Below are 26,628 nucleotides of genomic sequence, written 5' to 3' on the forward strand. Positions count from 1 at the left end.
CACCAAGAAAAAAATCCTCCAGCCATTAACATTCAGTCGTTGACTTAGAAGTTATCCATCATGGACGCAGATGGTGACAGTGGAAAGGAAGCAATTCTTTTGTAACAGAAAGAAACCTGCAGCATAAACAGTCTTGGACTGACTGGCCACATTCAGTGACTGGCCGAGAGAAAAAGAAGCAGTCATAGAAAATAAATGCATTGGCTTTGGGCCACGCAAGCTTTCCTTTGTGAAATGGATAGAGTCAGGAGCAGCAACAGCACCAGCAATTGGCTCCACCCAGAAAAGAGACAAAGCTAAACACAGAGCCACTCAGGCAGGTGTGCTTCCTATGGTGAAGAAAAACAAAGAAAACACATTTTATTAGATTTCTGGTCGACTCTGTTCAGGAAAAATGCGCAAAAACCACACAGGTACGATCTCAATGGGAAAGAAATAACAACGTTAACAACAACAATGATGATAGCTTTTACTGTTTCAAACTTTTAACACATTCTATATATTTTTAGTTGACTTGGTGGAAAAATAAAAGTTAAAATGTGTTTGCAAATGTACTCTATGTACACAGTTGCTTTTGTTTCCATCATTTTATGGTGCGGATGGTTAGAGAACGTGACCTAAATCTGTGTGTCTACAGGAAGTGAGAACCAAATAAAACAGGTCAAGACACACACACACACACACACACACACACACACACACGATTAAACTGTAACGATGAAAACCAAAGGCACTTTTGAGGAAGCAAAACTTAGGTGTTAATTGTGGTCTCTACTCCATTTCCTCTCTTCTTCCTTGAATATTTTTTAGGGAAAACGTATTTTGTGCATTTTTTTGTAATGTTTAAAATTATATATAATGGAACCATAATTTCCATAATGTTTAAAATTATATATAATGGAACCATAATTTCCATAATTTCAAAGGAAATTATGTCCATTTTCAAAGGAAATGGACATAAACAAGCTAACTCTTTTCAGCGTATTGCTGGTCTGTTTCCTTCACACATCGGGAGAAGTGGCACTTTCGCCGTTTTATTTTATGAAAACTAACAAGACGTATTCTGTTTACTGCTAAAACTGACAAGATGCATCAAGGGTAACGGACTGACAAAGCAAACTAAAATGGGACTAAAGTCCAGGAGGATGAAGATTTGTTTACACTGTGGTCTGTATAAAACAGGACAAAGACAGGAAACTGAGCCAGTGGTGTTTGTGTCAGGGTTATTCAGGTTATTGTAGTTCATTGGTAATTTAGGTGCCATACAGTTGAGTTCATTGCACCTTTCAAAGCATCATGTTAAACTTCTCAGCTACAACAACATAACTAACAAACAGCATCTGTACTGTGATTTAATCTAAAAGAGCTAAACATTTAAGAAGAGAAGCTTGACCTTAGATTACGGATCTACAGCTCAGTGTGTCACAGTAATGTTGGGTCTGATGATGTATTTGCTTTCTGTCCTCAGTCTTTAATTTACGAGCTGCATATAAAGCAATGACAAAACCAAGGCAACTTGTGGAAACAGGAATCACCGGAAACCATCACAATGGCTAATCTCAGAGAACGCTGCAGTCAAGGTTTAACGGTGAGATAATACTTTGTTGGAAAGGGATGAGTTTATAGGATGAAATAGATTCTGGAGGAATGGATACTTTAAGATGTGCCAAATGTTTCTGAGTCATTCCCATTTGGAAACCCTGATTTATGCTGTCAGGAATGTGCAAGAGAACAAGAGAAAATACTGAAGTAATGTTACTTCAGAAATCCCCAACAATTACAGGTGCCAATCCCTAGAGATAGCACTTGTTGCATTTGGAGTGAAGTGTAGTTTTAGCTGCTGAATCAAATATCAGAATACAACATAAATATACTTTTAGGTTCTACAATAAAAGTGGAATAATTTCTGATTCTGTTTTAAATTTCTAAGAGAAAAAATATGGCAATGCGACCGACAGATAAATGCTGAGTAACCACTTCAGGGCAGAGGCGCAAATGTATTTGTGGGTGCTAAATGTTTGCAAAGCTGAGCAGCATGAGATTCTCATGCAGAAAATAGATGGAGTGACAGCCAATATATAAATTACACTTTGAATTGCTTTGGAGCTATAAAAAGCTGCACTCCAGTACAGCACCAGTAGAGAAGAAGCATTTTACTATTGATGAGATGATGAGGTGCAGCAAAGAAGATAAGCAGAGCGCCTTTGCTGCGGCCAAATTTAAGGACATACATACAGACAGATAGACAGACAGACAGATAGACAGACAGACAGACAGACAGACATAGCCTCTGAACAGGTTAATGTTTCACCCGTTTTGGCCTTTTGGCAGCTTCGCACATACTCTGTTAGCCACGTGGAGCTGTCAGCTGATAAAAGTGAGGGCTTTTGGTCCTTATCTTTGCAAATTGATTTTATAAAAGAGAAGGGATGGTGATGTCACAGTGGAACCGTTTTGTCAGTATTTAGCTCTCAAAGTGAACAATTTTCCTCATTTAGACCATCTAGAGCTTCGGTCGTCATGGGGATGACCCACAGCGTCGGAGAGTGAGTACAGAGAAGCTGTGACAAATGTGACTTGTTTTGTTTGTGGTAGTTTATTTATTTACTTATTTTTGCTCTCGACTTTGAATAACGACGTTGTATTTTTTTTCAGATTGTTGGAAATGTACGTGCGTCCAAACTGAACTTCATCACAGAGACAGTGGAGCCTTCAGGAGTTGCTTATGTTTTTGTTTGACATGTAGGCAAATGACATAAGTTTGTCTCTGACAGTCAAAACAAAAATACGCGGATCAAATTTTGACGTCAGTGCTGGTTGATGTCAAACACAACAAGCATTCAAGCATTTCACTCTTTCCGGGTTTCAACAAAGACTCAGTCAGTTACAGCAGGATTCTGTTCTTCGGTTCTTTGATTCGTTTCTTTTTAATTGTTACAATTTTCACAGGGGACATAACAAAATAGATGCCTTAAGGAGAAAAATGGCATTTTCTTGAAGTGAACTCAGAGGATCCCTTTTTCTGTGGTGTAAATTTGCATTCATCTTTACTTTGATTCCTTGAAATAAAGTCCTGCACAACCATTTGGGAGTTTGCTTTTCGAACTCCCAAGGAAGAAGAATCAACATGTGGACTTATTTCTTTTTTAGATTAAATGTAACTATCAACAGTGGCTGCATCATATTGTGAGAAGCTTGTTCTTTTTTTATATGGGTCAGGGTAGCATTATTTAAGAAAATGAATGCAGCCAAACAAAGGGAAATCATTTGAAAAAGTTGTCCAGAACTTCAGGCAACTTTGCGCAAGACCACAACCCTGAATGTGTAGCCGGAGCTGCAGCAGAATGGTTTAAACCAACGTTTGTTCATGCGCTGCTCTCCATCTGATCTGATTGGGCTTGAGTCATTTTGCAAGGAAGAAGTCAAGAAAATGTCAGTCTATAGATGTGAGAAGCTCTTTAGAGACGTAGATCTGCAGCTGAAATTGCAGAAAACGTTATTCCCAGAAAATAATGGCTGAGGGAGGCTGAATATAAAGACACAATACTTTTAAGAATTTCATTTGTAGAAAAATGAATCCTGAAAACCATGGACGTTTTCTTTTCCCTTCGTGTGTTACTCTAACACATACAGCGTATTACAACATTGATAAAAAAGCCAATGACTATGAACACTGAAAAAGAGCCGCATTATTCAAGCTTCATAAACAAACTCTGTCTTTGTAGCTGCAGAACAAATGTACCCTTTTCCATGAGATTTTTTCATTATATTTGCCTTTTTTGCACACAGGCTTAGCCATTCTCTACATCTTCTTTGTGGAACGGTCACCAGAAAACTACCCAACAGGCAGCAAGAAGGGCTACACCGGGAAAGAGCAGCAGGACAGCTGTTGTCCTCCTGCGGCGGGCAAAGTCTTTGCTGTCATCACCAAACTCTTCAGCAACCCCATCAACAAGCTCAAAACTGCAAAACTCAGGAAAGCGCGCTCTAATCGAGGCTCAGTGTGCTCCTCCAAAACCCTCATGTGTTTCTTGAGAAAGCCTGACCTCCCCTCCCTTTTACTGTAACTCGAAGAAGCATGGAGCCTGGCGCTTTCCCCTGGGGTTGTGGGAAATGCCACATTCCTTATATGGACATCCTATGTATTCCCTCTCTCCAAATCCCAGAAGCAGGCGTGGCCTTCCCATCAGCACTGAAATCAACGATCATTTACAGAACACACCAGGGAGCTTGCGTTTCCCCACTAATGAAAGTGTAGCAGCCACATTTTTTAAAGTAATTGTGGACAGGTGCTTATAGAGGGCATATGTGGTGTGACAGAATCCAGAATAACAGAGAAATCAGGAGTTATCAGGAAAAGGCAGGAAAATATCTGCACGCGTTACGCTGTCAGTGACTATGTGGAGCTGTATGTGGATGTGAGATTAACTTTATTTGCTCAAGAGTGTGGGAATCGTTACGAAACAAATAGACTTTGCACAGTTCGCTTCAAAGACAGAGCTAAGACATTTTGAAAGCAAAATGAGCACATGCAAGAACAAACACAAGTAAAAAGATTTATTTTTAGCAACTTGTTGCATCCTTCTGCATCCCCGTTGCAGAGCATCACAGCGGCGGAATCCAAGCGCAGCTTGAGTTTGTGCAGCTCGGTGCAGCCTGAGCTGGAGAGCGATGAGTCCCCGGAGCCTGAACACGCACTGCCTGTCCTGAAACACCACAGACAGCTGCTGGGCGAATATCACCTGCTCAAGGTAACCCTCTGCTCCTGTCAGAGAGGCAGGCCCCCAGTGAGACATCCAAGGGTGTTATCTCATCAGAAACTGATGGTTTCCCCACAGCTTGCTTCTCACATGCCTCCAAAGACCCTGGGGTATCCGTGGCAACTGGTGTACAGCACCGGCATCCATGGGAAAAGCCTGCAGACGCTCTAGGAACACAGCTAACCTGGACAGCCCAGCGCTGCTGGTCGTCAGACATGTCCACAAAGGTTTGCATCTGGATCTCACAGGTTCCCAACAATCCAAAACACCAATTAACAAACTGATGTTGTTGTTGTTGTTGTTGTTTTCAGGTGTTTGGGGCTTTTTGTTCAGATCCGTTCAGAATCAGTAAATATTTCTACGCCACAGGCGAGACCTTCTTGTTCCGCTTCGATCCTGATTTCCAGGTATGGAGGTTAGGGGGAGCTTTTATTTTCAGATATCTCTGAATGTAGCATTAGTAATAATTAAAGTTCACACTTTCAATTGTCATTCTTAACATGAACCTGTTAGAGAAACATAAATATGTGAGACTACTACTACAAATTGGATTGACACATAGGTTCTTTTATCAATGTAAGCCAAAGATATAGGTTGAAGAAGGACATAACAAAAACGATTTAAAGCTAATACTGTTAATATCTCTCATTTATGTTTTCTTTAGCAATACAAGTGGAGTGGAGAGAACTCATACTTTGTGAGCGGCAGCAGGGCGGATTTGCCCTCTGGCTGGACGCAGATTTGTGCCGCGGTGCGAGCTTTTCCTTTCCCACCTTCCACAACGCTCCTCTGTCCACGAACGAGGACTTTACTGTTCTGGACGTCGACGTTTGGACCGTGCAGGACTGAATGGGAGCGGCAAGCAAACGAGGTTTCTTCTCTGAGGCTGCGACGCCTCAAAACCCAACCAGAGCGGAGCATTAGCTCTCTCCACTGCACCTGCATGAGAGCATCCCACATGCTGCACAAAGCCTATGAGACTGGTTCTGCTGACCGGTTCTTCGAGTTCGTATTCCGGTCGGCAGAAATGCGACTCCTAGAGACAAGAGGAAACACGAAAAGCTCGTTGCGAAACTGGCGAAGGAGCCGTTAAATCTTTGTCCTGGAGGGGGGGGCGGAGAGACAGTTGCACGCATTTGGTTGTGGCCTTAAGTGAAATAAATAATTTTATGGTGCAGACACTGTAATAGGAGAGGACCTAAATCTGCACTTAAGCAACTGCAGGAACTGATGAGTCAGTAAAAACAGTGAAAAAAAACAACAAAAATCACAATAAAACTGTATTGATAAAGAGCCTGAGGCATTTATGAGAAAACAAAACTTACGAGTTAACAGCCACTGCTCTTCCCCTAAATGCCCTTTGTTCGTGTAAGGATTCCTTTTAGGGAAATACATAGGCCTATTTTGCACATTTTTGCAATGTTTTAATTTTTAAATGCATATGTATTCAGGGCTGCACAGTGGGGCAGTTGGTAGCGCTGTTGCCTTGCAGCAAGAAGGTCCTGGGTTCGATTCCCGGCCAGGGTTTTTTCTGCATGGAGTTTGCATGTTCTCCCTGTGCATTTGTGGGTTCTCTACGGGTTCTCTGACTTCCTCCCACAGTCCAAAAACATGATAGTCAGGTAAATTGGTCTCTCTAAAGTCTCCCTAGGTGTGTGTGTGTGTGAATGGTTGTGTGTCCTGTCCGTTTTCTGTGTTGCCCTGCGACAGACTGGCGACCTGCCCAGGGTGAACCCCGGGCAGGTCTCCGCCTCTCGCCCGGAACGTTAGCTGGGGATAGACACCAGCAACCCTCCTGACCCCATTAGGGACAAAGGGTGACCAGAAAATGGATGGATGTATTCATCTATTTTTTTCTCTTTTTAAAATGCACTTAAACAAGCAAGCTCTTTTGAGTGCCTTTCTGGTTGGTTTTATGTCTGATGAGGTGGTGCTGACACTGTCACTGTTAAAGTTTAAATAAATGAAAAAATGTTCTATTTACTGTTAAGGCTAAATGAATCATTTGTATTTTTTATTGTCATACCTCAACAAAAACAAAACATTTAAAAAATTGCGACGTAGAAGGTGTGATGTGCATCACTCTAGCTTTGAACTGCCAAAGTGTAATGGACAGACAAAGCGAGCTAAAGTGGAACCAAAAGACAGAATGTCATTTATATTTGCATGTTTGGACAGGAGATTTTATAAAGCAGGACAGCAGCGGTCAGAAACCTGTAGCATGGTTTGTGTTTGTGTCCTGACGAGCTCAGATGTTTGGGCAAGAGAACTCTGCATCTGACATCAACTTTGGGGTCTGAATATGAAAAAAATGTAGTAATAAAAACTTTATTCTTGATTTTTTTCCCCCAGCCAATTATTATGCAAAAGCATCTGTTTCTCAAAACTAATTTGCTTGTGCATAACCCCCCCTGCTGGTCAAAGACAGTTTAGCAGCACAATTTCTTGGTAAAACTCTTTTTTTCTAAAATAAATCATTTCACTCAGAAATGGGAATTTCTGAAATGATATATAAATTATATATATATATATATATATATATATATATATATATATATATATATATATATATATATATATATATATATATATATATATATATATATATATATATATATATATATATATATATATATATCATTTTGACTATCAGAAATTTGTTCCAGACAGACATCATAAAGTCATGCCACCAGTGGAGAGTTAGTTATAATAGATGTATGAAGCAGTAAATGGTATGTTAAAATCAAAATCGTAGCAACAAAGTTCAGCTAAATATTTTTCCAGCATCATTATCTTCACTGCAAACAAATAATTTATCATAATTTATGAGAAATTATTCAGCCCAATTTTTTTTAAATATAATTTTTAGTGCTACTGACAAAAATGTACTTAGGGATGCTTCAGTTAGCATTGACGTTTTTTTTGTCAAAGGTTCTTGTTCCCTGATTAAATGATCAGAACCAGATATGGACCTCTCCACTTCATCCAAAACATTTTCAAAATAACTAATGCCATTTGCCTCTTTGGAGACTAAGATCTATCAAAAGGAACAGCTGTTGATACTATTGTCCTAGTTTAAATGTGTGTATAACTGCATATTAAACACATTTAGTTACATTTTTATTTCTTTTATTCACAAGGATATAAAAGTAGAGAGGCAAGCATTTTAAACAACAACATTTTCAGGCAAACAGAGACTTATAAAATCATTTTCCCCATTCAGTTTTCCCAGTCGCGCATGCGCAGCGGAAAACCTGTCAAAGTCCTGTTCCTGTTCACATCTGGGGAGAGGATAAAAAATATACATAATTCAGTTATTTGTCATTTTTGTTAAACTTTTAGGTTATGGTTAAGTTAAGACGCTATTGCGCTAGAATAAATATATTTACATGTACATAAAAAACAGAGGCTGAATCCAGAATCGAGCATCTGGGATCGACTTTTCTGGTCTTAGTATTGCCAATTCACGTTGCCCAGCAATGGCCGACGGTCAGACTTCTTCGCAGCCTATCTCAACTGGCACAGACAAAGCCAGCAGTGTACCAGCGGAGGGTTATAACAACAAGTGTGTTTTCTGCAGGATTGCAAACAATGAAATGGACACAGAGCTTCTCCACAGAGTGAGAATCTTTTTCTTCCTGTTTTGTTTTTGGCTGTCAGTCAGCTAGCTTTAGCCTGTTTCTGTTAACAAACTCTCATAGCAACGGATTTAGCTCTATCAGATATGGGCAGGGAAGACGTGGCTGATATCTAAGCTTCCTTTTAGACATTTTAGTCGAATATATCTTGCAGAACAGTGAACCTATAGTGCAGTAATTGTTGTGTTAATGGTCCATCATGTGGGTAAGGTGCGTCTCGCATCCCCTCTGGTCAAAACAGGGTTCCTGTACATGTTTCAAGTCAAAATTTCACGCAGTAAACATGATGTGGTGAAATTTCTCCCTTTTCTAGACTCAAATTTTCAGAATTCTCAGGATCTTTTAGTCCGAGTACACAAAGACAGAGTCACTGTTCATTTTAAGCAGAAGATGAACAATGGATGGGTGAATAATGGATAAACAGGAATACAGATTAACGGATAATGGACTAATGGATTGGATAATGGATAGAGTGATGATTTTCTGACTGCAGATAGATGGATAGATAAGGGATGGATGTATTATTGAAAAGCTGAATTCTAGGTTAATGAATCGATGAACAGGAGGAGGAACAATAGAAGAGAATATCATTTATTGATCTCCAAGGGGGAAATTGCTTAATAAAGCGATGATAAATTAGCAGACTGATAAAGGATGAATACACATTGAACATTTAACAGTTTTAGGAAATTACATTTTCCACGCTGCGTTGTCTGTTTCTATCCTTATCCAGACATGGAAGATACTTCCATCGAAATCCGTACATTTCTGAGTGTTTCTAGCCTTCAAAGGAACCTGCCTCATGTGGACACGGAGCAACATGTGGCTGATTATAACCCACGGACTGGTAACTTCAGGTTTTTGTGAAATAAATATGTTGCAGGATGAAGATATTTGCTGTTTCAGGGACATTAAACCCGGAGCTCCCCATCATTACCTGGTTGTCCCAATCAAACATGTTGGAAACTGTAAATCACTCAACATCCAACATGTGCCTTTAGGTTAGGTCGCTCATTTGTGTATTTTTTTTCCTGCACATACAGTCAACAAGCTAAGTTCTTTTCCTGTTGTTTCTAGTGAAGCAAATGGTTGACGTCGGGAAGGCTGTTTTGCAAAAACACAACGTGACCGATCTCGGTGATGTCAGGTTAGCAACATTCAGTATCGCACACCAGTAAATTTAGAAGATTGTCTTCTGAAGAGTGACGTATGTTGATGTATTATGTGCAGCAGATGTAACAGTAAATACTTCACATGTTTCCTGTGCAGGTTCGGCTTCCATTGGCCACCGTTCTGTTCCGTCACACATTTACACCTTCATGTTCTGGCACCAGTCAGTCAAATGGGCTTCATGTCGCGCCTCATCTACAGACTCAACTCCTACTGGTTTGTCACGGTAAGTTTTAGAAAAACTTTGAATTTAGCAGAGATATCGAATATGCATTTCTTGCTGTTTTTATTTTAAATGGAAACAACAAGATTAATTCCGGCTCTTTTCTCTCTCTTTGGTCAGTTTTGAAATCACAACTTTCTTCTGTCAAATCCTCAATATGTTATTTAATTACTGATGCTACCCTACAGATTTAGAGTAGGTAGCCTAATGTTTTTAGCATTTGCATATGTTGCATCACAGAGTTATTTGCATTTTGAGTGTGTGAGTGTAGTGGGTGGGGTGCTGCATTTGTTGGTATCTGTAGTGTAGCTGTCACGACACTTTATTCATCTTGGGTAAGAACAAAGAAGAAGAAAGACGCCTCAACAGCTAACATCTTCTTTCATTGTCGAATGTTTTGCAGGCAGATCAGCTGATTGAGCACCTCAACTCTAAAGTAGAGACACGTTGAACTCCGGATCCATTTTATTCTTCAGTGAATTTTGATAAAGTGGCGTCAATCGTCCTTCCTGTTGCTGCCATGTTGGAGGATACAGGCTCTATTGTTCTTTCTTGTTTGACAAAAGTTAAGGGCAGTGTTTTATTTTAAACGTGTGTGATGCCCTGTAGGGCAAGTATTTCTTGGCTTCTTCACAATGTGCCAGAAAGATGCCCCAGGAAGGGTGGGGTATCAAAACTCTCTGTCAACCTGTCATCTTAGAGAAAACCAATGGCTATGGACCAATTAGCATTTTTCTGACTTGATCAAAACTGAAAGATGATTTGATTTTAAAATGCAACTGTTAGAACAAAGCTAATCAACAGAATCTGTGCGGTTTTCTGTCATTTCATAGGGCCTGCATTGTGAAGTTGAGGTTATGCATGTGAACAAAAATATATTAAATTGAACATTTATCCACTGAATATATGAGCTGTGCCGCCTGTTTTACATGTGTAATCCTCAAAATATAATTTGATAGTTCAGGTACTGTACAACATGATCATCAGAAGCACTGCGACGCAGTTAATGCACTGAAGATACTTAAAATGATTGCAATGTGTAAAAAGAAAAGAAGAAAATAAAAATTGCTTATAGGTGGTATGTGCGAAAGATGTATATTAATACTGACTACCGGTTTGTAAAAGTCTGCTTTACCTCAAATAAAACCATATTCACATAATTCAAGATTAAAAAGCAACAGCACTAATTTTATGGCAGACTTTTTTTTTTTTTTTTGTAAGTGTGTGATTCTATCGAGCTGACAGACTCAGTTTGGAAGCATTTTAATTCAGAAGCCATCCATCTTTAATCAGTTTTATCCAATGTCAGGGCATTGTCATCCTTTATTGCTGTGTATGAACTGAATGTAAATGTGTGGGCACTAGAGCATGTTTTGTACAACCAATATGCACTTTTAATCATTAATTTAGAATAAACAATGTTGCTTCCAACGGGTTGTTTGTGGTCTCCGTTAGTCCTCATTCTTTCTCGTAACTCAACCCGTTCAGCCAGTCGGAGCGTTGAGGATCTGAAGTCAAATAAGTTATCATCCCATGGCCTCTATTGTCAAACGATTCCCTGATGTGTACATGCTAGCTAATCATGTCTTGAAAATGTTTATTGAATTGCATGGTTATAACTAAAAAGTGCGTCTAGTCGTGGCCAAAAGTTTTGAGACGGATAACTTATTGTTTGTTTTTTCACAAACGTTATTGTGTCAGTCTTTACGGGAACACTTTGCATTGCTTCTACGTTGCTGTGCGCAGTGATCACTCAACTCAATGCAAGGTTAATTATGATTAACTTAATTGATAAAAGTCTTTTACTCTATGATGTAGCCCTGATACAAAATGACATTCCAACACCAATTTACAGCATTTTGGCCGCTGCTGTGATGTAAAGCAGATGTCCAATTCTGCAGGAATTGGATAGTAAATCCTGCAGGAAATGCGAGGATTAAGCTACAGAAGATTGGGGGTAAAGTTAACTTTGGCACACAAAGTCATCCAACTTTTATCCCAGTGCGAATCTATTGGTGCTTTATAAACTTGATGTATTGTATTCAGAATCTTATATCAATATCTTACAGAGATACAGTAGCTGGCAGAAAAGATCTAGACAACGATGAATCAGTATTTGTACAGTGTCCTAAATAAAGTCAAATTCGCTGGTGTCACATAGTGGTTTTATTTCACTGTACATCTTAGTGTGGTTAAAGTACAAAAACAAAACACAAAACAAAACTAATCATCATGACAGTGCAACTACAAAGCACCTCTGTAATGAACACATAGTGCGAGGCTCTGGTCCAAGTCGGATCAGGTTCATCTTATAGCACCAGGCTGTCTGTCAGCGGCAGGCTTTGTTTTCACCTTTGGTTCACGCCCATCTACCTCTCTGACTTTAGATACTTGCTCTTCAGTGCGGCCGGATTTGTATGTTTTTTTGTTTGTTGATACATTTATGGGCTTATAGCAGCAAGCAACATCTTGAAGAGTGAATTATTTGACAACAAAGTTGTTTTAATCGCCAGACGTAGTGCAGTAAAATACAGTAGTGGGGACGGGGAGCGCGTCCTCGGTTCTTTTAGAGAGCAAATCTCATACTATGTGTCAAGCATTGTGGCAGACGGGTGATGATTTGGGCTTTCTGTGGAGGCCAGTGCAGCCTTGCACTGAATTGGCCATGAATTCACATCTACGTTGTAACAATATAGAGTCGATTGAAAGATTAGATTAGAACAGATGAAGTTGGGCTCAAACTGAGTATTTTTCAGGACTATTGCAGTAAATCTACAACCGGATGGATGGAAGAGAAAAAAAACAACACATCAAGACGTTTCAATAGCCTAGTCAAAGTCCAGACCCAACTAGACCGAACTGCTGTTGAGACTTGTAATCCTTTATGAAAAAAATGTTTGGGGAAATCTTAATTTTTGGAAGCATCTGACCTTCACCGAGGTTGTGAACAGAAATACTGTCCTGTTCCCTTGAAATGATGTCGGAAATGTTGATGATAATTCTACCTGCTTGAGTTTTCACTTTGTGCTGATCTAAGACTACATTTTAATACAAATCAGGAGGATTTGTAGAGGATTTTATTTTTCTTAAGTCACTCTTTCTCAACATGAATCAAGGCATCAACACAAATCCCAATAAGTGCTTATTCCAACAAAGTGACAACTACATGATCGTCCTTTCCTTGCCACAGCATCTCCCCCTCGAAGTCCACCAGTCCCTGTTTTCTGGCCCGTAAAAGAATTCCCACCAGCGTATTGGAGATGGCCACGTAATGCTCAAAAAGCTTCCCGAATTCAACCGTGATCCCTTTCCTGTGGCTGTCACGTCCGTCCCCGTCGTGCTCCCCGATGTCCCTTATCACCTCGCACAGCTTCTGGACCTCCCTGCCGATGTGTGTGTGAGCCTCCTTCCCACGTTTCTCAGTCAGGGACCCCTGCTGGGGCCTCCCGTAATCATCCTGTCCCCTCTGAAGGACCACCACAATCTGCCTGGTGTCATGACTGAAGGGGTTGAGCTTCTGGCTCTCCTGGTGCTCACTGGACCACTTCTGCCAGTTTTCCTTGAGGCCTTTGACAGAAACGTTGGGCATCGCTCTGTCATCGTCACTCCGAGCGGGAGCGTTGAGGTCGACCTCGGGTTTAAAGTGGCTCCTCTCGCTGTTGGTCCCCATTATTCACTCCCTTCATTTCTGAATACAAGAAGAAAAGGACTTTGCAGTGCTAGCGACATATTGTAACTGTTACAAAGTGGCTTAGAGGCAACATTTTGGAGTTTCCATCACAAAGCTCTGATCTCAAAGAAAATTTGTGGACAGTGTTGAAAAGTGTGTGTGTGCTCATAGCTGGTGTATCCTGACTCAGCTCTTGTGTCAAGATGAATGGGTCTAGCAAACTATTGTTGTGAAAGGATAAACATGGCATAAAGTCTATGCAATGCTACCAAGTACTAAAAAAAATATACATGTATAATGCAAGTATGTAGACATCTGAATTTGTGCGTGCATATTAAAATCTCAAGTATAAATCTGTCATTATCCTGCCATTTAATAAATAGAAGAAAAAAACCGTTAAGCTAAATTTGTTGGAATGTGGTTAAATGGAGAGAAAAAAGTATTTTTAGTATCTTAATTTTAATGCTAATTACCACCGGAAGTCGCAATCTGTCCAGTTTCACGTGACATAGTAATACAATTCAATGCAAGAAGATCTAGTAGAAAAAAATACAACTACAATCTATGATTGACCGTACTTCCCTTTTTTCTAACCAATAATTGCTTTGTTAACCTTTCAAAACTTCAGAGAGTTGATTATCCAACTTTCAGATGACAGATTCGGATCTCACCTGACGGGCAGAAACCTTCCTACATGCAGCTAAACTCCGGTACTTCCCGGTTCTTCACCTAATGTGGTTTATTAGGGCTGCAGTTTTGCTGACAGCCGCAGCACAACGGATGCATCAGATCCACACGCAAGCCCATCTGATGGACATCTGTCCTCGCCAGTGGGGACGAGGACACTTCCGGGCAGCCAATCACAGACCGCCGTGAAAAAAGTTTGCTTATCTGTTGGTCATGAAATAGCTTAAAGCTGATTAAAGTACCGTGGAGAGGAGGGAATCTTTCCCGCCCCGTAAAGCAAGTAAAAGTTGCGTATATTTGCTTTATAAGGTTCTTATTTAAAGATAAATTAATTAATGTAGATTATTAATGTTCCGAATTCGGTACACTGTTTATAATGGTACAAATGACTATAACCATTAAAATGTAGAGCTAAACCAGTAACTTCTACATATTAGAGAGTATATAATCAAAATCTGAGCGCACATAACTCTGCCTTTTATGGTTACATTGTCACCTCCAAGCGGCACCTTTTGTGCATGTTCCTGTTTCTAGTCGGACTTATTTTGAATCCGCACTAGCCATGGCCGCCTCCGGTAGCAAATCATGCCTCCAATATCTCTTCCATCTGGCTCAAGACCATCTGGATTTTAGGTTACCGGTAACGATAAAACTAATTTCTTATTGTTTGTTTATCTTCCGGTGATAAATTTTTATACAAGTAGTTGCTATATGACCCGCTCTACTCTATTATAGTATGGTATTATAATATGGTAGCTTAATGCTAATGTAACAGGAATGTTAGTACGTATGAATGAATCGATATCCGCAGATTAAAGCTGCTGATTTAAGATAGAGTGGTTACAAAACAATAACACCTTGAAATGTTTCTCTTCCGACCACTATATTTGTGGATAATCCACTAATACTTGATCTTAAAGTTGATTTCCATTCATATGTCTATAAATGTCAATGAGAGGTTTAATTTTTTTTGCAACTTCATTTTTTAAATGATATGGACTAGGTTTCTTTTAAGGTAATGTACTTTTTAACATTTTTTATAAAAGAGTCTCTAAAGCAGGTTAAAGGAACAATCCCTAAAGTTTCCCTGTAGTTCAAGGAACCCTCCTGAAGGGTTAAATGGTTCCAAAATGCATAATTTAACCTTAGGGAACCTAGAAGTTGTTCTCAACCTTTAAGATGTAATCTCTAAAGAAACTCCAAGAAAGTTTACCACACCTTTCACTATTTCTCAAATAAATAACGGATAAAAATCATAGAATATTTCCCCTGGGATAAAGGTTATTTTTTTATGTCAGAGTGGAGGAATCTGGCCGATTGTAAAAGGGGGATGGTTGGTGGGTTAAAGACAGAGGCTCAATTGCCAGATTTTGGCCAGACTTTACAAACTACAAGGAATTTATTTGCTCTCTTTTTCTCTCGTCATATTTTACATGTCTATTTTGTTATCTGTTTGCATGTCATGATTTCTGTTAAATCAATGATGTGTCGACATATTCTTCATTTATGCTCCTGATTCTAATAGGAGATTAAGGCTCTGCTGGCTCTCCGACTGAAACCATTCCATCCCTGCGGAAACTTCAAAGAGCAGGTCAGAGGTCACCGTGTGCACTCTGATCTTTTTGTCTGATGTTTTGCAGGTCGCCAGATGGTTGGGTGGGATTTAGATTAGAGCATCTTTTCATCGTCCTCACAGTCGATACGTTTCTTTTCTGCTGTTTTTAGTCTCCTTTCTGGTGCTTGGACTGCTTGTCGGAGGAAGATGTTTGCACCGTGATGGCCAGATCTGTTTGTGCAAAGTAAGTGTGTGAATTCTGCTCACAGAGATCTTTAGTGAGAAAAAAAAAATGTTTACCCCCCCGTGCCCCTGTCTTGTCCTCCAAGGTCTGCTTTTGAGCTCTGGGGCCATGGACGAACACACAGTGAACTCAGGACATCCCTGTTAAACTATCCACCAGAAAAAATGGTGAGTTAGCGTTGGTATAAAGTGCAGTTTACCCTTAGCAACTCTACTTCTGATCTCCTTTCTCCTCCTTGATTTCGCTACAGAGTCCGTACATGCAGAAAGGCTCTTCGTACAGAATAAATGTCTACACTTTCAATAAAACGTTGTTGTTTGAGGACAGAATTAAAAAGATTGATGTGAGTATTTGTCTGAGAGTGGAAATGGATGGTTTACTTCCACATTCAAAGGTTGTATATTGTATTAATGCCGTGTTTATCCTACTCTGTTCATTAGGCCATGGATTATCTTCCCTTTGAAGGCACCGTGAGCCTGAAGAACCCTCAGCACATCTTCTGTTTGTTGGAGGACTATGGCACCGACCCCAACAACATCCCTGAGCATCCAAACTACATCTACTTTGGCAGATGGGTGAGAACTAGAAACTTTGCAAAAATATTAGTTCTTCAACTGTTGCCTCATCACAACCGCAAACGTCAATGAAGGATTGTTTAGTGGAAGGGAAAGATAAATAGGTTTTTCACATTTTTACAGATGTAAAAGGTACGACATATATTGGTGTTGAGCAATTACAGTCAAATATATTTAAGCTTGTGGTTGCGCAAAAAAAAAAATCAAGAGGAATGAATATTTTTGGAAGGCGCTGTAGATTCATCTACCGTTTTTTGGTTTGCATTAAACTATGATAGGTGTTGATGTGATTTCATTTTCATACCTGCGCCTCAGATAGCAGACGGTCAGCGGGAACTGATTCGCTCCTACAGCGTGAAGAACAGACATTTCATCGGGAACACCAGCATGGACGCCGGCCTGTCGTTCATCATGGCCAACCACGCAATGGCCAAAGACAGCGACCTTGTTTTTGACCCATTTGTAGGCACAGGTAAGATCTCTGAAGCATCCAGCTTTGGACAGAGACTGCATCAGAAAATGCTTTTCACTGCCTCCCTCATTCGGTCGCAGGGAGCCTTTTGGTTGCGTGTTCTCATTTTGGAGCGTACGTGTGTGGAACAGACATCGATTACAACACTATTCACGGAAAAGGTACGGCTCTTCTCTCAGCTGCAGTTAGCGCGTCTTGTCTCTGTGTTTTTTTTTTTTTTTCATATATTCCTTTTACTGCTGTAGAAAATGTCCCATTTGAAGCGCATTGACAGCGTCTTTTGTCTTGCACTCTAGGCCGGTCCAGTCGTAAAAACCAGAAATGGAGAGGACCCGATGAGAACATCCGAGCCAACCTCCGGCAGTACGGAAAAGAGGACATGTATGTGGACGTGATGGTGTCTGACGCGTCCAAGCCGGTGTGGAGGAACGCACCTCTGTTTGACGCAGTCATCACTGATCGTAGGTTCTCTGTTCATTCGTTTGAAGATTGCAGAATTTTAGAAGTCGTTTAGTCCAGTTCAGAAGGAATAAGTTTAAACACAGCAAGTCGGAGGAAAAGTTTGATATCGCTGCTTATAACTTGTTTGCTTGGCACTTCCTTTAATTCATTGTGTGTTTCAGCTTTCGCCAAAACAAATACTTGTGCATTTTGATTTATTTAATTTTTTTTTGAGAGGCTTGGCCTACACCGCAACATTTCTGCTTGTTGCAGTGGTATGCTGAACATTTCGATTCAAATAAAAAATCGGGGTCGTGTTCTTCTTTTCCAACAGGAAGACATTGAGCTGTTTTAAAAATTATAACAGAAAATAGGTTTCACACATGCTCTTTCTTGAGCTTCTAAAAATATATATATTTATTAATTTATGTAACTTTTTGCTTTCTTGTTGCTTACTGTTCCTTTTCATACGTTTTTTTTTGTGTTTTTTTTTTTTTTCAGCTCCATACGGAATTAGAGAGTCAACCAGAAGGACTGGCTCCCATAAGGACACTATTAAATCCCCTGATGGGCTGTAAGTTGCACCAAAATGCTATTATACAAGGAATACATTTACTTGAACTTATTAGTTTTATGTACAAATAAAGGCATTTCTTTTTAAAGGTTTCTGCATCGATACTTAAACCCTCGTTCTCACGAATCTCTTCCACAGATATGCAGAGTCCCACGTACCTGTCTCACAGGCGTACCACCTGAGTGACATCTTTACAGATCTGTTAAGCTTCTCCGCCCACCATCTTGTCTTGGGTGGGAGGCTTGTCTATTGGCTGCCTGTACACAGGCCAGAGTGAGTAACATACCCGGTCTCATCTGCTAATAACAACACACAACCAGTTCAGTTCCCAGGACGACCACAGCTCCAACCCTTTGGTCAAGAGAGATTGTACTGCTTGTTATGTGAAAATCAGTGGCTAACAGGTGGAAATAGAGCTTCCATGAAAATGCAACCACGTAAAAGCAAAATCAATTAAGCCGTCTCTACTTATAGAACATCGTTTATACACAATGAGGGCAACAGAAACCTTTACAAAAAAAAAAAATATATATATATATATATATACAGCAGGCACTGAAAAATTCAAAGAACAAAAATAAACCTTATGAGCTAATCTTGACCAGGGGGAAATGACTTTTTCAAGTGATAATATGAAGGAACTGTCAGTAGATGAAGACAAATTTATAACATATACATTTACAAAGAGAAACGAGTCACATTTAGCTTATTAGGTAAAGCACAACAGATTTTCTTTATGATCAAATCATCTGTGCCCTTTAAACTATGTTGAGTATTTCTTCTTTAAGCCAACTTGAATTAATATTTTTCCTTTAGAAGCTTGTATCTCAAATGTTGTTTTGAAAAACAATAAAACCTGTTACCAGTAGGGGGCAGCCTCATGCCATGAACTCGGACTGCTTGATTCTCGCTTGTTTTGTGCACAAAGTTTACATGAGCTCTACACTTTACCCGTTATGATAAAGTAAGCACTAAAAATAAAACTCTGCATCACTAAGTACTTTCCGTATGCTTTCTCCCTAGTTTTCCCAGCATGCCCTTCAGTGGAGTCATGATCACTCTCCAGTCACACGTGTAAATAAATGACAGTGCTTGCGCAAAAATAATGTATAGGTGTGTCAAGGTGTTTCCAGCAATACAGCTGGGCCTTGGCAAACCACAACTGACACCGCCGAGCTGCTTTATAGGTTGTCTGAGCAAGATGGCTCCTCTTAAACAAAGTCCATCATTGTTAGAAGCGCCATGCGACGCAGCAAAGGGAAGGAGTGCAGGTGTTCAGCTGTAAAGGTGCGAACCGCAACAGGCTTCAGCATCAACGGCCCTTCTGGGCAGGAAAAGCCCAAAGGGCCTGCATTTTTTTTTTTTTTTCTTTTTGGAGCGCTGATTATAAGGTTTCGGAGGAGATGAGATAATCACGCGCCCTGTAGCTTTGGAAGAGGCATGGAGCACATTCAGCGTAAAAGGTAACAGCAGTTTGCTTAACTGTATGGATTTTCATACATGCGTGAGCGTGTGTGGTCTTGCACTTGAGCTAATGTTTGTGCCATCATGTTCACACGTCATCCCATCAGTCCCCGGCAACCGGGCCTGTGCCAAAATAAACACGCGAGGCCGAGCAGGCAGGACAGATATATGAATTATCTGTCTCTACGGTCTGCAGGCTGACCTTTGTGTTTTGTGAATGTTTGTGTCTGCGTGCGTGCGCGGGCGGGCGTGTGTGTATGTGTGTGTGTGTAAGGCCAGACGTAGCCTCTCTCCTGGGCCCTATCTGGCGGCTCTACGGGGAACTATATCAGGTTTCAGTCGCCCCCTCCAACCAACATATGCAAGCATGAATCTGTGGCTGTGATAGAACCAGTGGGGACTCTGGCCGCTTGGCCGCTTCATGACAATACAGAGCTGTGCATGTGCGGGTGTGCATGTGTGTGCGTGTGTGTGCGTGTGCGTGCGTGTGTGATGACAGGTGACATGAAGAACTGCTTCAACTTTCCTCCATTTTTACCCCTGAAAAATAATAAATGAAGTAGAGAAAAGGATAAAGATGGATGATGTTGCATCCGTCATCTCTGCCATAAAGTTACCCAGCTGCAACATAAATACGCAAAGCTGAGATGTAAATGGTGCTTTGTTAGGACAAAGGCAATACTTGTGTAAAGAATGATGTTTGAGGATTTTTTATTTTTTCTATTTTTGATTAACCGGTTCTTGGTCCTGGAAGTCTCGCATAACAAATCCTTTAACACACATTTAATGAAATTGGGACACAGATCAAGGACTTAAGTTGCCTTCAAACTGGATGAACACCGCCACACAGTCTCCAGGACTTCGAAGGCCGTTCAAACGTGGCAAGAAAACAACAAATCTGTAAAACCTAATTCCGGTTTAAAGGTAATCATGGCAATGCTGCACTCTGCCATAACGCTACTGAACTGGGCCTCAGGTTTGCATCGAGTTGTTTCCTTATTCCGAAATTGCTCCAATCTCAAAAAGCGTTGGGGGTTTCTGCGCCTTCATCAGCAGTTTCAGCCTCGCTGTAGGGGAGGAAACACCATCTGGACTTTAATAAGTTAATGAAAAGATGCAGGTGAAGGGGGTTTTCCAAACAGATTGCATCCAGCATGCCCTCCTACACAATGATTCGAACATAGTGCAGCGGTCTTGGTGCCTGTAATTACAAATAAAGTCAGAAGGAATTGTGTATGAAACTAGTTTGTTTTTCCACTGATCACACAAAGATAATTAAATAGAGGATTTAAGTTTAAAACCGCCTTTAACTGCAAGTAAAATGATAGTTTTGTAAACTTTTTTCTTCTGCTGTCTCTACATTGCGTAATATGATGCATTATAACAGCAGCTTAAAAAAGCTGTCTTCAGTCAGCCAGTGCATGTGCAATTTGGAGGCGTGTGTTCCTATAACCACATATAGATATATTTTTGCACGGAACCTCATGACGGCACAATGTTTATTGGTTAGAGGTCCTGAAATTTTCTCTATCAGTCAATTGTTGAGATCCAGTTGGTTGCAGATCATGTGGTACACAAAACCTGCTGTCTGTAGCTTGTTAGCTTAGCCGCAGACTACCTGGTAAAATTCTAAGTCCACATGTCATGGATCACTGATAGGATTATCTATGCATGATCCAGACTGCTGGTGATGTATAGATCCATCATAATATTGAACCATCAAGATCTCACCACAAATCTTTTGTTTGTGCTCAAAGCTGTGAAGGAGCAAAAGATGGAGTAGGCCATCTTTGTTCTGATGATATTTATTGGCATGTCTCAGTACAGTGTGAAGGAGCATTTTAATGCATGAGGAAACAAAAGTGAATAACCAAACTTTAAATAGCTAGTCATTCTTACGCTCCTTTGGTTAACTCAGGATGCTAATAAATGAGTTTGACTGGAGAAGAACCTCTGAGAGCAGAACTGTTTTTAATGAGTGTTTATTACACAAACCCAGAAGCCTGATTGGGGGGAGAAGTAAAAACAAGTCGGAGTCCTCTCTCTGCACTGACTCTTTCTGATAGGCAGCGCAGAATTATCCTTTGGCTGCATCACCAGCTGTTCCCGTAGCAACCAAACATCCCCATCAGTGGCGAGTCCCACATGCGGCCAAGGAAACGGGGCGAAACGCCGATGTTGAAATCTGGCTACGAGTTGTCGGGACTGTCGCTACGCCGGTGGCGGAGTGGGGAAAGTGCTACTGACACAAACGGTCAAACGCATACATCATGCTCGGTTAGTAGGCCTTAGCGTGGACTGGCCTGGTGATGATGGAGCGAGCAGTCAACCTGTCAGCTCAGATTCACTTTTTCCACCTTCTTCTTTGCACCCAACAAAACCTTCATAAGCTTACAAGCTGTGATCTCACTGCACTGCTGGAGCAGATGGTGTTTATTAGAGAAAGAGAGCAGCACAGAGAAAATAAGACCTTGCTGTAAATCCTTCCTTAGTCCAATGACTCAAATGTTTCCAGTCATTCAGTTTTTCTTTTCATAACTTAAACTTGTAATGAATCAGTCGACTTTTTTGTGTCTCTGCTCGGAGGACAAGCACCTTGCTGACTGTGTCCTGTTGTCTTTTTTCCAGGTACTGCGAGGAGATGGTTCCTCTTCATCCTTGCCTTCTTCTCATCAGTAACTGCGAGCAGACGCTCTCCAGCCACACGTCACGGCGGCTAATCACCATGGAAAAAATTAAGGAGCCAGAGGTAAGTGTTGGCGGAAAAATGTCAGCCTGGAAGCTGGAAATCCAAAGTGTTTATGGGAATTAAAATTCTGATGTTTTTCTAGTTGGAATATGAGGAGTTACTGGTCCGATGCTTTTTGTAAATATTTTTGTTGGATTAAAAAAAAATTAAAAAAAATGGAACGGATGAATAAAAACCCTGTGTGTTCCAGCGCAGTTAAGTCGCGGCGGGTCGATTTGCTCTCGCTCGCGTTGTTAAATATTTTTATGGCTTCTGATCGTTTGCATAATTCAGTTTGACAGGCCAGTCTCTGAAATACTTATTTAGATTTCTATCCCTGGTTTGGGTCAGTTGACTCTCACAAAATGTGACAAACGGTGAGTCCTATAATACTGAAATAACTCCAAATGACCTCCATCTGGTAAATATTATTTACCGGAGTCATAAGACTACATTGCATTTTAATTCAACAAACTAGGTCCAGAATATAGAAAAGAATGTTAAATTGTTGGTGATCTCAAAACAACTTTTTCTAGGTCCTTTCTGCAAAGATTAGGTGCTGTCAGCTCTTTTTCATTTCACAGTTGTCAAATGGAGAAGGTTGCTATGATGAGCCCCAGTAAAGTCAAAAGATGAATTAATAATGCTAACACTTTATTTTTTAACAGGATGTGAATAAAACTGACATGACACTTTCATAAACATGAATGCTTATGACTGTTTGTCAGTCTTCAGTTGACTATTTTAATGGACTTTTAATGCAACTTTGCATTAAAAGTGTGATTATTTACCAAATGACACTTCATGACAGCAGTCGTAAACATTCATAAAAACGCCCTCAGCTTCATGGCAGTTGTTATGTCATTAATTATAACAGTGTAGTGTCAGATAAAGTGTTGCTGAGATAATAAAGTAAATCCATTCCTTTGATGTACCTGCCAGGTTCTAACTTTGCTTTTTCTCTGTTCTGGAAGTGCAGCCATATTATATCTAAGTCTTTGTCTTACAAATGATCATATTGTTACTTATTAACATCCTGTGAGCAGCAGAAATGTTTGATGTTTTTGTGTGTGGGGGTGTATAGGTGTGTGTGCTCGATCAGAAGCATTTATATGAAGTGAAAACACGTGTGTGCCACCCTGTTCCTTAATGCAGTCATTGTATTTTACAGGAGTGCTCCGTTTGTAAGCATGTAAGCATGTTCCGAATGAGCGTATGTAGTGTGTGTGTGTGTTTGTTTTCACATGACATCCCACTGGAAGTGATGGTGTCTGTATTTCTGTCTGCAGCAAACCCTCGCCATCTGGCTGTGATTGGCTCGTTTCTTTTATACTGGAACCCTAAATGGCTTAATCACACGTCGTATGGAAAACAATCCGTCTTTGGATCTGACATCCAGTCCACTTCAAAACCCACAAAATTGCTCCCATGAACGGCGCTGTACAACATGCGCACACAAACACAGAGTTGTGTGATGTTATCTGAGCGGTATCTGTCTCAGGTTGCATTTTTCTTTTCTTTCCAAATGGCTTTCAGAGTGCTCCTATCTGCTCGCTTTAATCAGGCTTCCCAGCCTGATGTTTCCCAAGCAAATGTTTGCTTCACTTTGACGTGTGTGTGTGTGTGTGTGTGTGTGTTCATGCTCTTTCTGTGTTTCTATGTTTCTATGGTAAATGACATGGCCTTATACCTTTTAACATTTGATTTCTAATCGGAAAAAGATTTGTTTGATTTAGAAATGTCAGCTTCCAGTCCACTCTCTGTATCTGAATTTAAATATCTGCCAATGCTGATGTTTTCCATCCAGGAGCTGAAACAGGCTTCTTCTGCTAAGCTTGTGGCTTTTTTAGGTAGTAGCATATTGGTCCCCCAAAAAAAATCTGAATTTGCTTCATCCAGTGACAGAAACACTCAACTGTGATTTACATTTTTAGCTGCCGCTTTTCTGTAAATTCAGAAATGAACCGGTACCCATTATTTCGGTTCAGTTTAGTTAAAAAATACTAAATACTACTAAATTTAACAGCGGAAGTGACGTCACGCTACTTGCGAGATTGAGAGAAGTAACGCTGAAAGCTCGGTGAAATAGGGGTTTATTCTTTGGAGAAATAAAGTAAAATAATAATATAATAATAAAATAAAAATAAACTAAAATATTCTTTTAATTGGCAGCCATGTCCAGGAGGGTACGATGTTTGAAAATCATGTGATGGCGTTATTGTTGGTTTAAAATTATAGTGATGATATAAGTTTTGATTAAAAAAAACACATTTTCATTACTCCTTTCTTCCAACCTTATGCATATTGCTCATTATAATCAGTGTCTGCAGAAGTGAGACTCCATCCAAATGCTTGAATATATTAATGGATTGCAAAATGTAAACTCAAGCAATTATTTCTTTTCAAACTGTTCTTGGTAATTTTATAAATGTGCGCACTGTTTTTGGGATGGCAATGTCGGCTGCGTTATCATTACTTCCGCCATTTTTTGCATTGAATACAAGCTTTTCTTCTGTGAATTGTCTCAATCTACAGCAACTTTAAGTTCTTTTTCTTTCTTTAAAAAAACAAACTGCTGTTTTTTTGGGGTTTTTTTTGCAAAGGGTCTCAGTTCCTGTTGCTTTCTAGTTTTACTCATCAAGACACAGGAAGCCGCTGCTTTGCTCTACGTCATTTTGTTTTACTGGCTGTATGTGATAATGCTGCCGTAGCTGTAATGCTGCTGCTCTTTCACACCGAGTGTGACTGCAGGATGCCGTGAATCACCAGCAATAGGAAACCACCGGTGAATGCTGAATGAACTAAATTAATTTGGACTAACAATTAACCATCTCTTCTTGCTCATGTCATTTCCTCTCCAAACTACTTGACTCATTTTTAGCATTTCGGCTTTCTTTACAGTCAGGTCTGAGTCTGCGTATGCACCACCATGGACGTAGGTATTTAAGATGGTGATATTATCGAGATTGTTACGATGACACCTTTTCGAGATATTGTTCTACCATTGTTGAGTCTGAATTTTGTTGTTTGCGTTTAAAAAAAAAATGCAAACCACAAATCGATAGTGAATATTAAGTACAACAAGGCTGTGACTGTGGTATTTATCATTCAGTTTTTTACCATTTCAAATATAGCGTTAGGGAGGCAAATTATGTTTTTTTTCTATTTTTTTTTTTCGCCCATTAGGATCAAAGAGTGTTATTAATTGGTGAGAAGATGTGCAACAGCAAAACTGTTTTGCTTTTTTCCCCCCTTAACATTAAAGGAGGATTATCTCTCTCTGTGGACTGCCAAAATAACACTGCACACTGTAAATTGAGCATAATATGGGCTCTTTAATTTGGGTTCATGGTGAGGTTGTTTCCTCTGAATGATCATGGAAAATGTTTCCAGGTTGCTTGGCAGCGTCTGCGAGCAAACGAGAGGTGGTACAAACATATTACAGCACTTCCAGCTCAACTCACCTCATTATTCCTCTTCCCAGCATCTCTCTTCCTCCCCCGATGCCTCTGCAGATCAGCAGCTACCTTCCAGCCAACACAAACGTCTTTATAAGGAGGAAACAGTTGATATAATTTAGTCATGCATTTAGAATGTAAACACGGAAAACTACACAATGTTTCTCTTTTTTTTTTTTTTTTCTTAAGAGAAAAACAAAATTACCACCTGTTATACACCTCTTTGACCTTTCTTTTTATACAGGTATGTGAAACAGTTGCTTCAACTTAGGCTTAACGTTTACATGTTAAGCACAATAACCCAGATATTGTTTTGTTTCTACAGGAACTGGACAGCCTAGCTCATCTTTCAGACCCCCGCTTCATCCCCTACCAGGGACACAACGCCTTCAGAGAGAGGTATTTCAGTGGACTAAGCAAAAGGTCTGGCAAGGACGACACGAAATCAGACGTCAGTGGAAAGTGAAGACACAGAGGCCCTACTAATAGCAAGGAATCTTTTTTTGAGTTTTTCCCAGAAAAAGCTTTTAAATTTTGGTTGTCTTTGATCTTAATAATGTTGCTATTATTTGTACTACTTTGCTAATAAAAGGACAAAAAATGTCAAAAAAGTGATGGGAAGTATCTAAGTTATTTAATATGACTAGCTTATAATTATAAAATCAAGATCTTAGAACTGAATTCTAAGATCTTGCAAATGATCTAACATAAATAAATAAAGTATCTCTGGTCTGTTTAGAGACGTACAGAGAATATGTACGTTCACTCGGCGACCAGCCAAGCGGTAACCCCGAAATCAGATCTTCTTTCGATATGTGCACTAACCATATCGCGGCATTCCCAGATTGTGATAAGAACAATACTCTTCATTCTGGATGCTGCTACTTAGGTAATTAAGAGGTTGGAAGAAGTACTGAGATAGAAGAAGTTAATCGAAAGGAAATAAACGTTTTCTATGTCATGTTGCTA

The 26,628-nt window shown here is 40.0% G+C and overlaps 3 protein-coding genes across 7 annotated transcripts; 2 read left to right on the forward strand and 1 right to left on the reverse strand.

The window, feature by feature from the left end:
* The first annotated feature begins 8,100 nt into the window (after positions 1 to 8,100).
* On the forward strand, positions 8,101 to 11,226 carry hint3 (histidine triad nucleotide binding protein 3). Its single transcript, XM_044117875.1, has 5 exons — positions 8,101 to 8,380; positions 9,282 to 9,399; positions 9,476 to 9,545; positions 9,668 to 9,794; positions 10,195 to 11,226. The coding sequence occupies exons 1-5, from the start codon at positions 8,240 to 8,242 to the stop codon at positions 10,240 to 10,242; spliced, it is 504 nt and encodes a 167-aa protein (XP_043973810.1). The 5' UTR covers positions 8,101 to 8,239; the 3' UTR covers positions 10,243 to 11,226.
* A 1,314-nt stretch (positions 11,227 to 12,540) lies between these two features.
* On the reverse strand, positions 12,541 to 14,278 carry si:dkey-29b11.3 (actin-binding Rho-activating protein-like). Its single transcript, XM_044117874.1, has 2 exons — positions 14,133 to 14,278; positions 12,541 to 13,479 (listed from the first exon to the last, which is right to left on the reverse strand). The coding sequence occupies exon 2, from the start codon at positions 13,459 to 13,461 to the stop codon at positions 12,934 to 12,936; it is 528 nt and encodes a 175-aa protein (XP_043973809.1). The 5' UTR covers positions 13,462 to 13,479; positions 14,133 to 14,278; the 3' UTR covers positions 12,541 to 12,933.
* Positions 14,001 to 26,274, forward strand: trmt11 (tRNA methyltransferase 11 homolog). Of its 5 annotated transcripts, none has more exons than XM_044117873.1 (13): positions 14,001 to 14,171; positions 15,674 to 15,739; positions 15,874 to 15,947; positions 16,033 to 16,114; positions 16,198 to 16,290; positions 16,388 to 16,522; positions 16,838 to 16,994; positions 17,075 to 17,155; positions 17,291 to 17,455; positions 17,937 to 18,009; positions 18,148 to 18,282; positions 22,102 to 22,222; positions 25,985 to 26,274. In XM_044117873.1, exons 3-13 carry the CDS (start codon positions 15,925 to 15,927, stop codon positions 26,123 to 26,125), a joined length of 1,206 nt encoding a protein of 401 aa, XP_043973808.1. In that variant the 5' UTR covers positions 14,001 to 14,171; positions 15,674 to 15,739; positions 15,874 to 15,924; the 3' UTR covers positions 26,126 to 26,274. The 5 variants fall into 5 exon arrangements, with proteins under 5 accessions (XP_043973808.1, XP_043973806.1, XP_043973805.1 ...); XM_044117871.1 differs by lacking the exon at positions 14,001 to 14,171 and adding an exon at positions 14,317 to 14,434; XM_044117870.1 differs by lacking the exons at positions 14,001 to 14,171; positions 25,985 to 26,274 and adding exons at positions 14,468 to 14,788; positions 23,491 to 24,753.
* Positions 26,275 to 26,628: the final 354 nt, after the last annotated feature.

Source organism: Gambusia affinis, linkage group LG05 (assembly GCF_019740435.1).
Source record: "Gambusia affinis linkage group LG05, SWU_Gaff_1.0, whole genome shotgun sequence".
NCBI classification, from domain to species: Eukaryota; Metazoa; Chordata; class Actinopteri; order Cyprinodontiformes; family Poeciliidae; genus Gambusia; species Gambusia affinis.

Excerpts from the sequence above, each read along its gene's own strand:
- hint3 (XM_044117875.1), top strand. The coding sequence starts at position 8,240 with ATGGCCGACGGTCAGACTTCTTCGCAGCCTATCTCAACTGGCACAGAC. Across the intron at positions 9,400-9,475 it reads CATCCAACATGTGCCTTTAG|TGAAGCAAATGGTTGACGTC; the intron begins GTTAGGTCGCTC and ends TGTTGTTTCTAG. Across the intron at positions 9,795-10,194 it reads ACTCCTACTGGTTTGTCACG|GCAGATCAGCTGATTGAGCA; the intron begins GTAAGTTTTAGA and ends AATGTTTTGCAG.
- si:dkey-29b11.3 (XM_044117874.1), bottom strand. The coding sequence starts at position 13,461 with ATGGGGACCAACAGCGAGAGGAGCCACTTTAAACCCGAGGTCGACCTC.
- trmt11 (XM_044117869.1), top strand. The coding sequence starts at position 14,711 with ATGGCCGCCTCCGGTAGCAAATCATGCCTCCAATATCTCTTCCATCTG. Across the intron at positions 18,010-18,147 it reads ATTAAATCCCCTGATGGGCT|ATATGCAGAGTCCCACGTAC; the intron begins GTAAGTTGCACC and ends TCTCTTCCACAG. Across the intron at positions 22,223-25,984 it reads AAAAAATTAAGGAGCCAGAG|GAACTGGACAGCCTAGCTCA; the intron begins GTAAGTGTTGGC and ends TTGTTTCTACAG.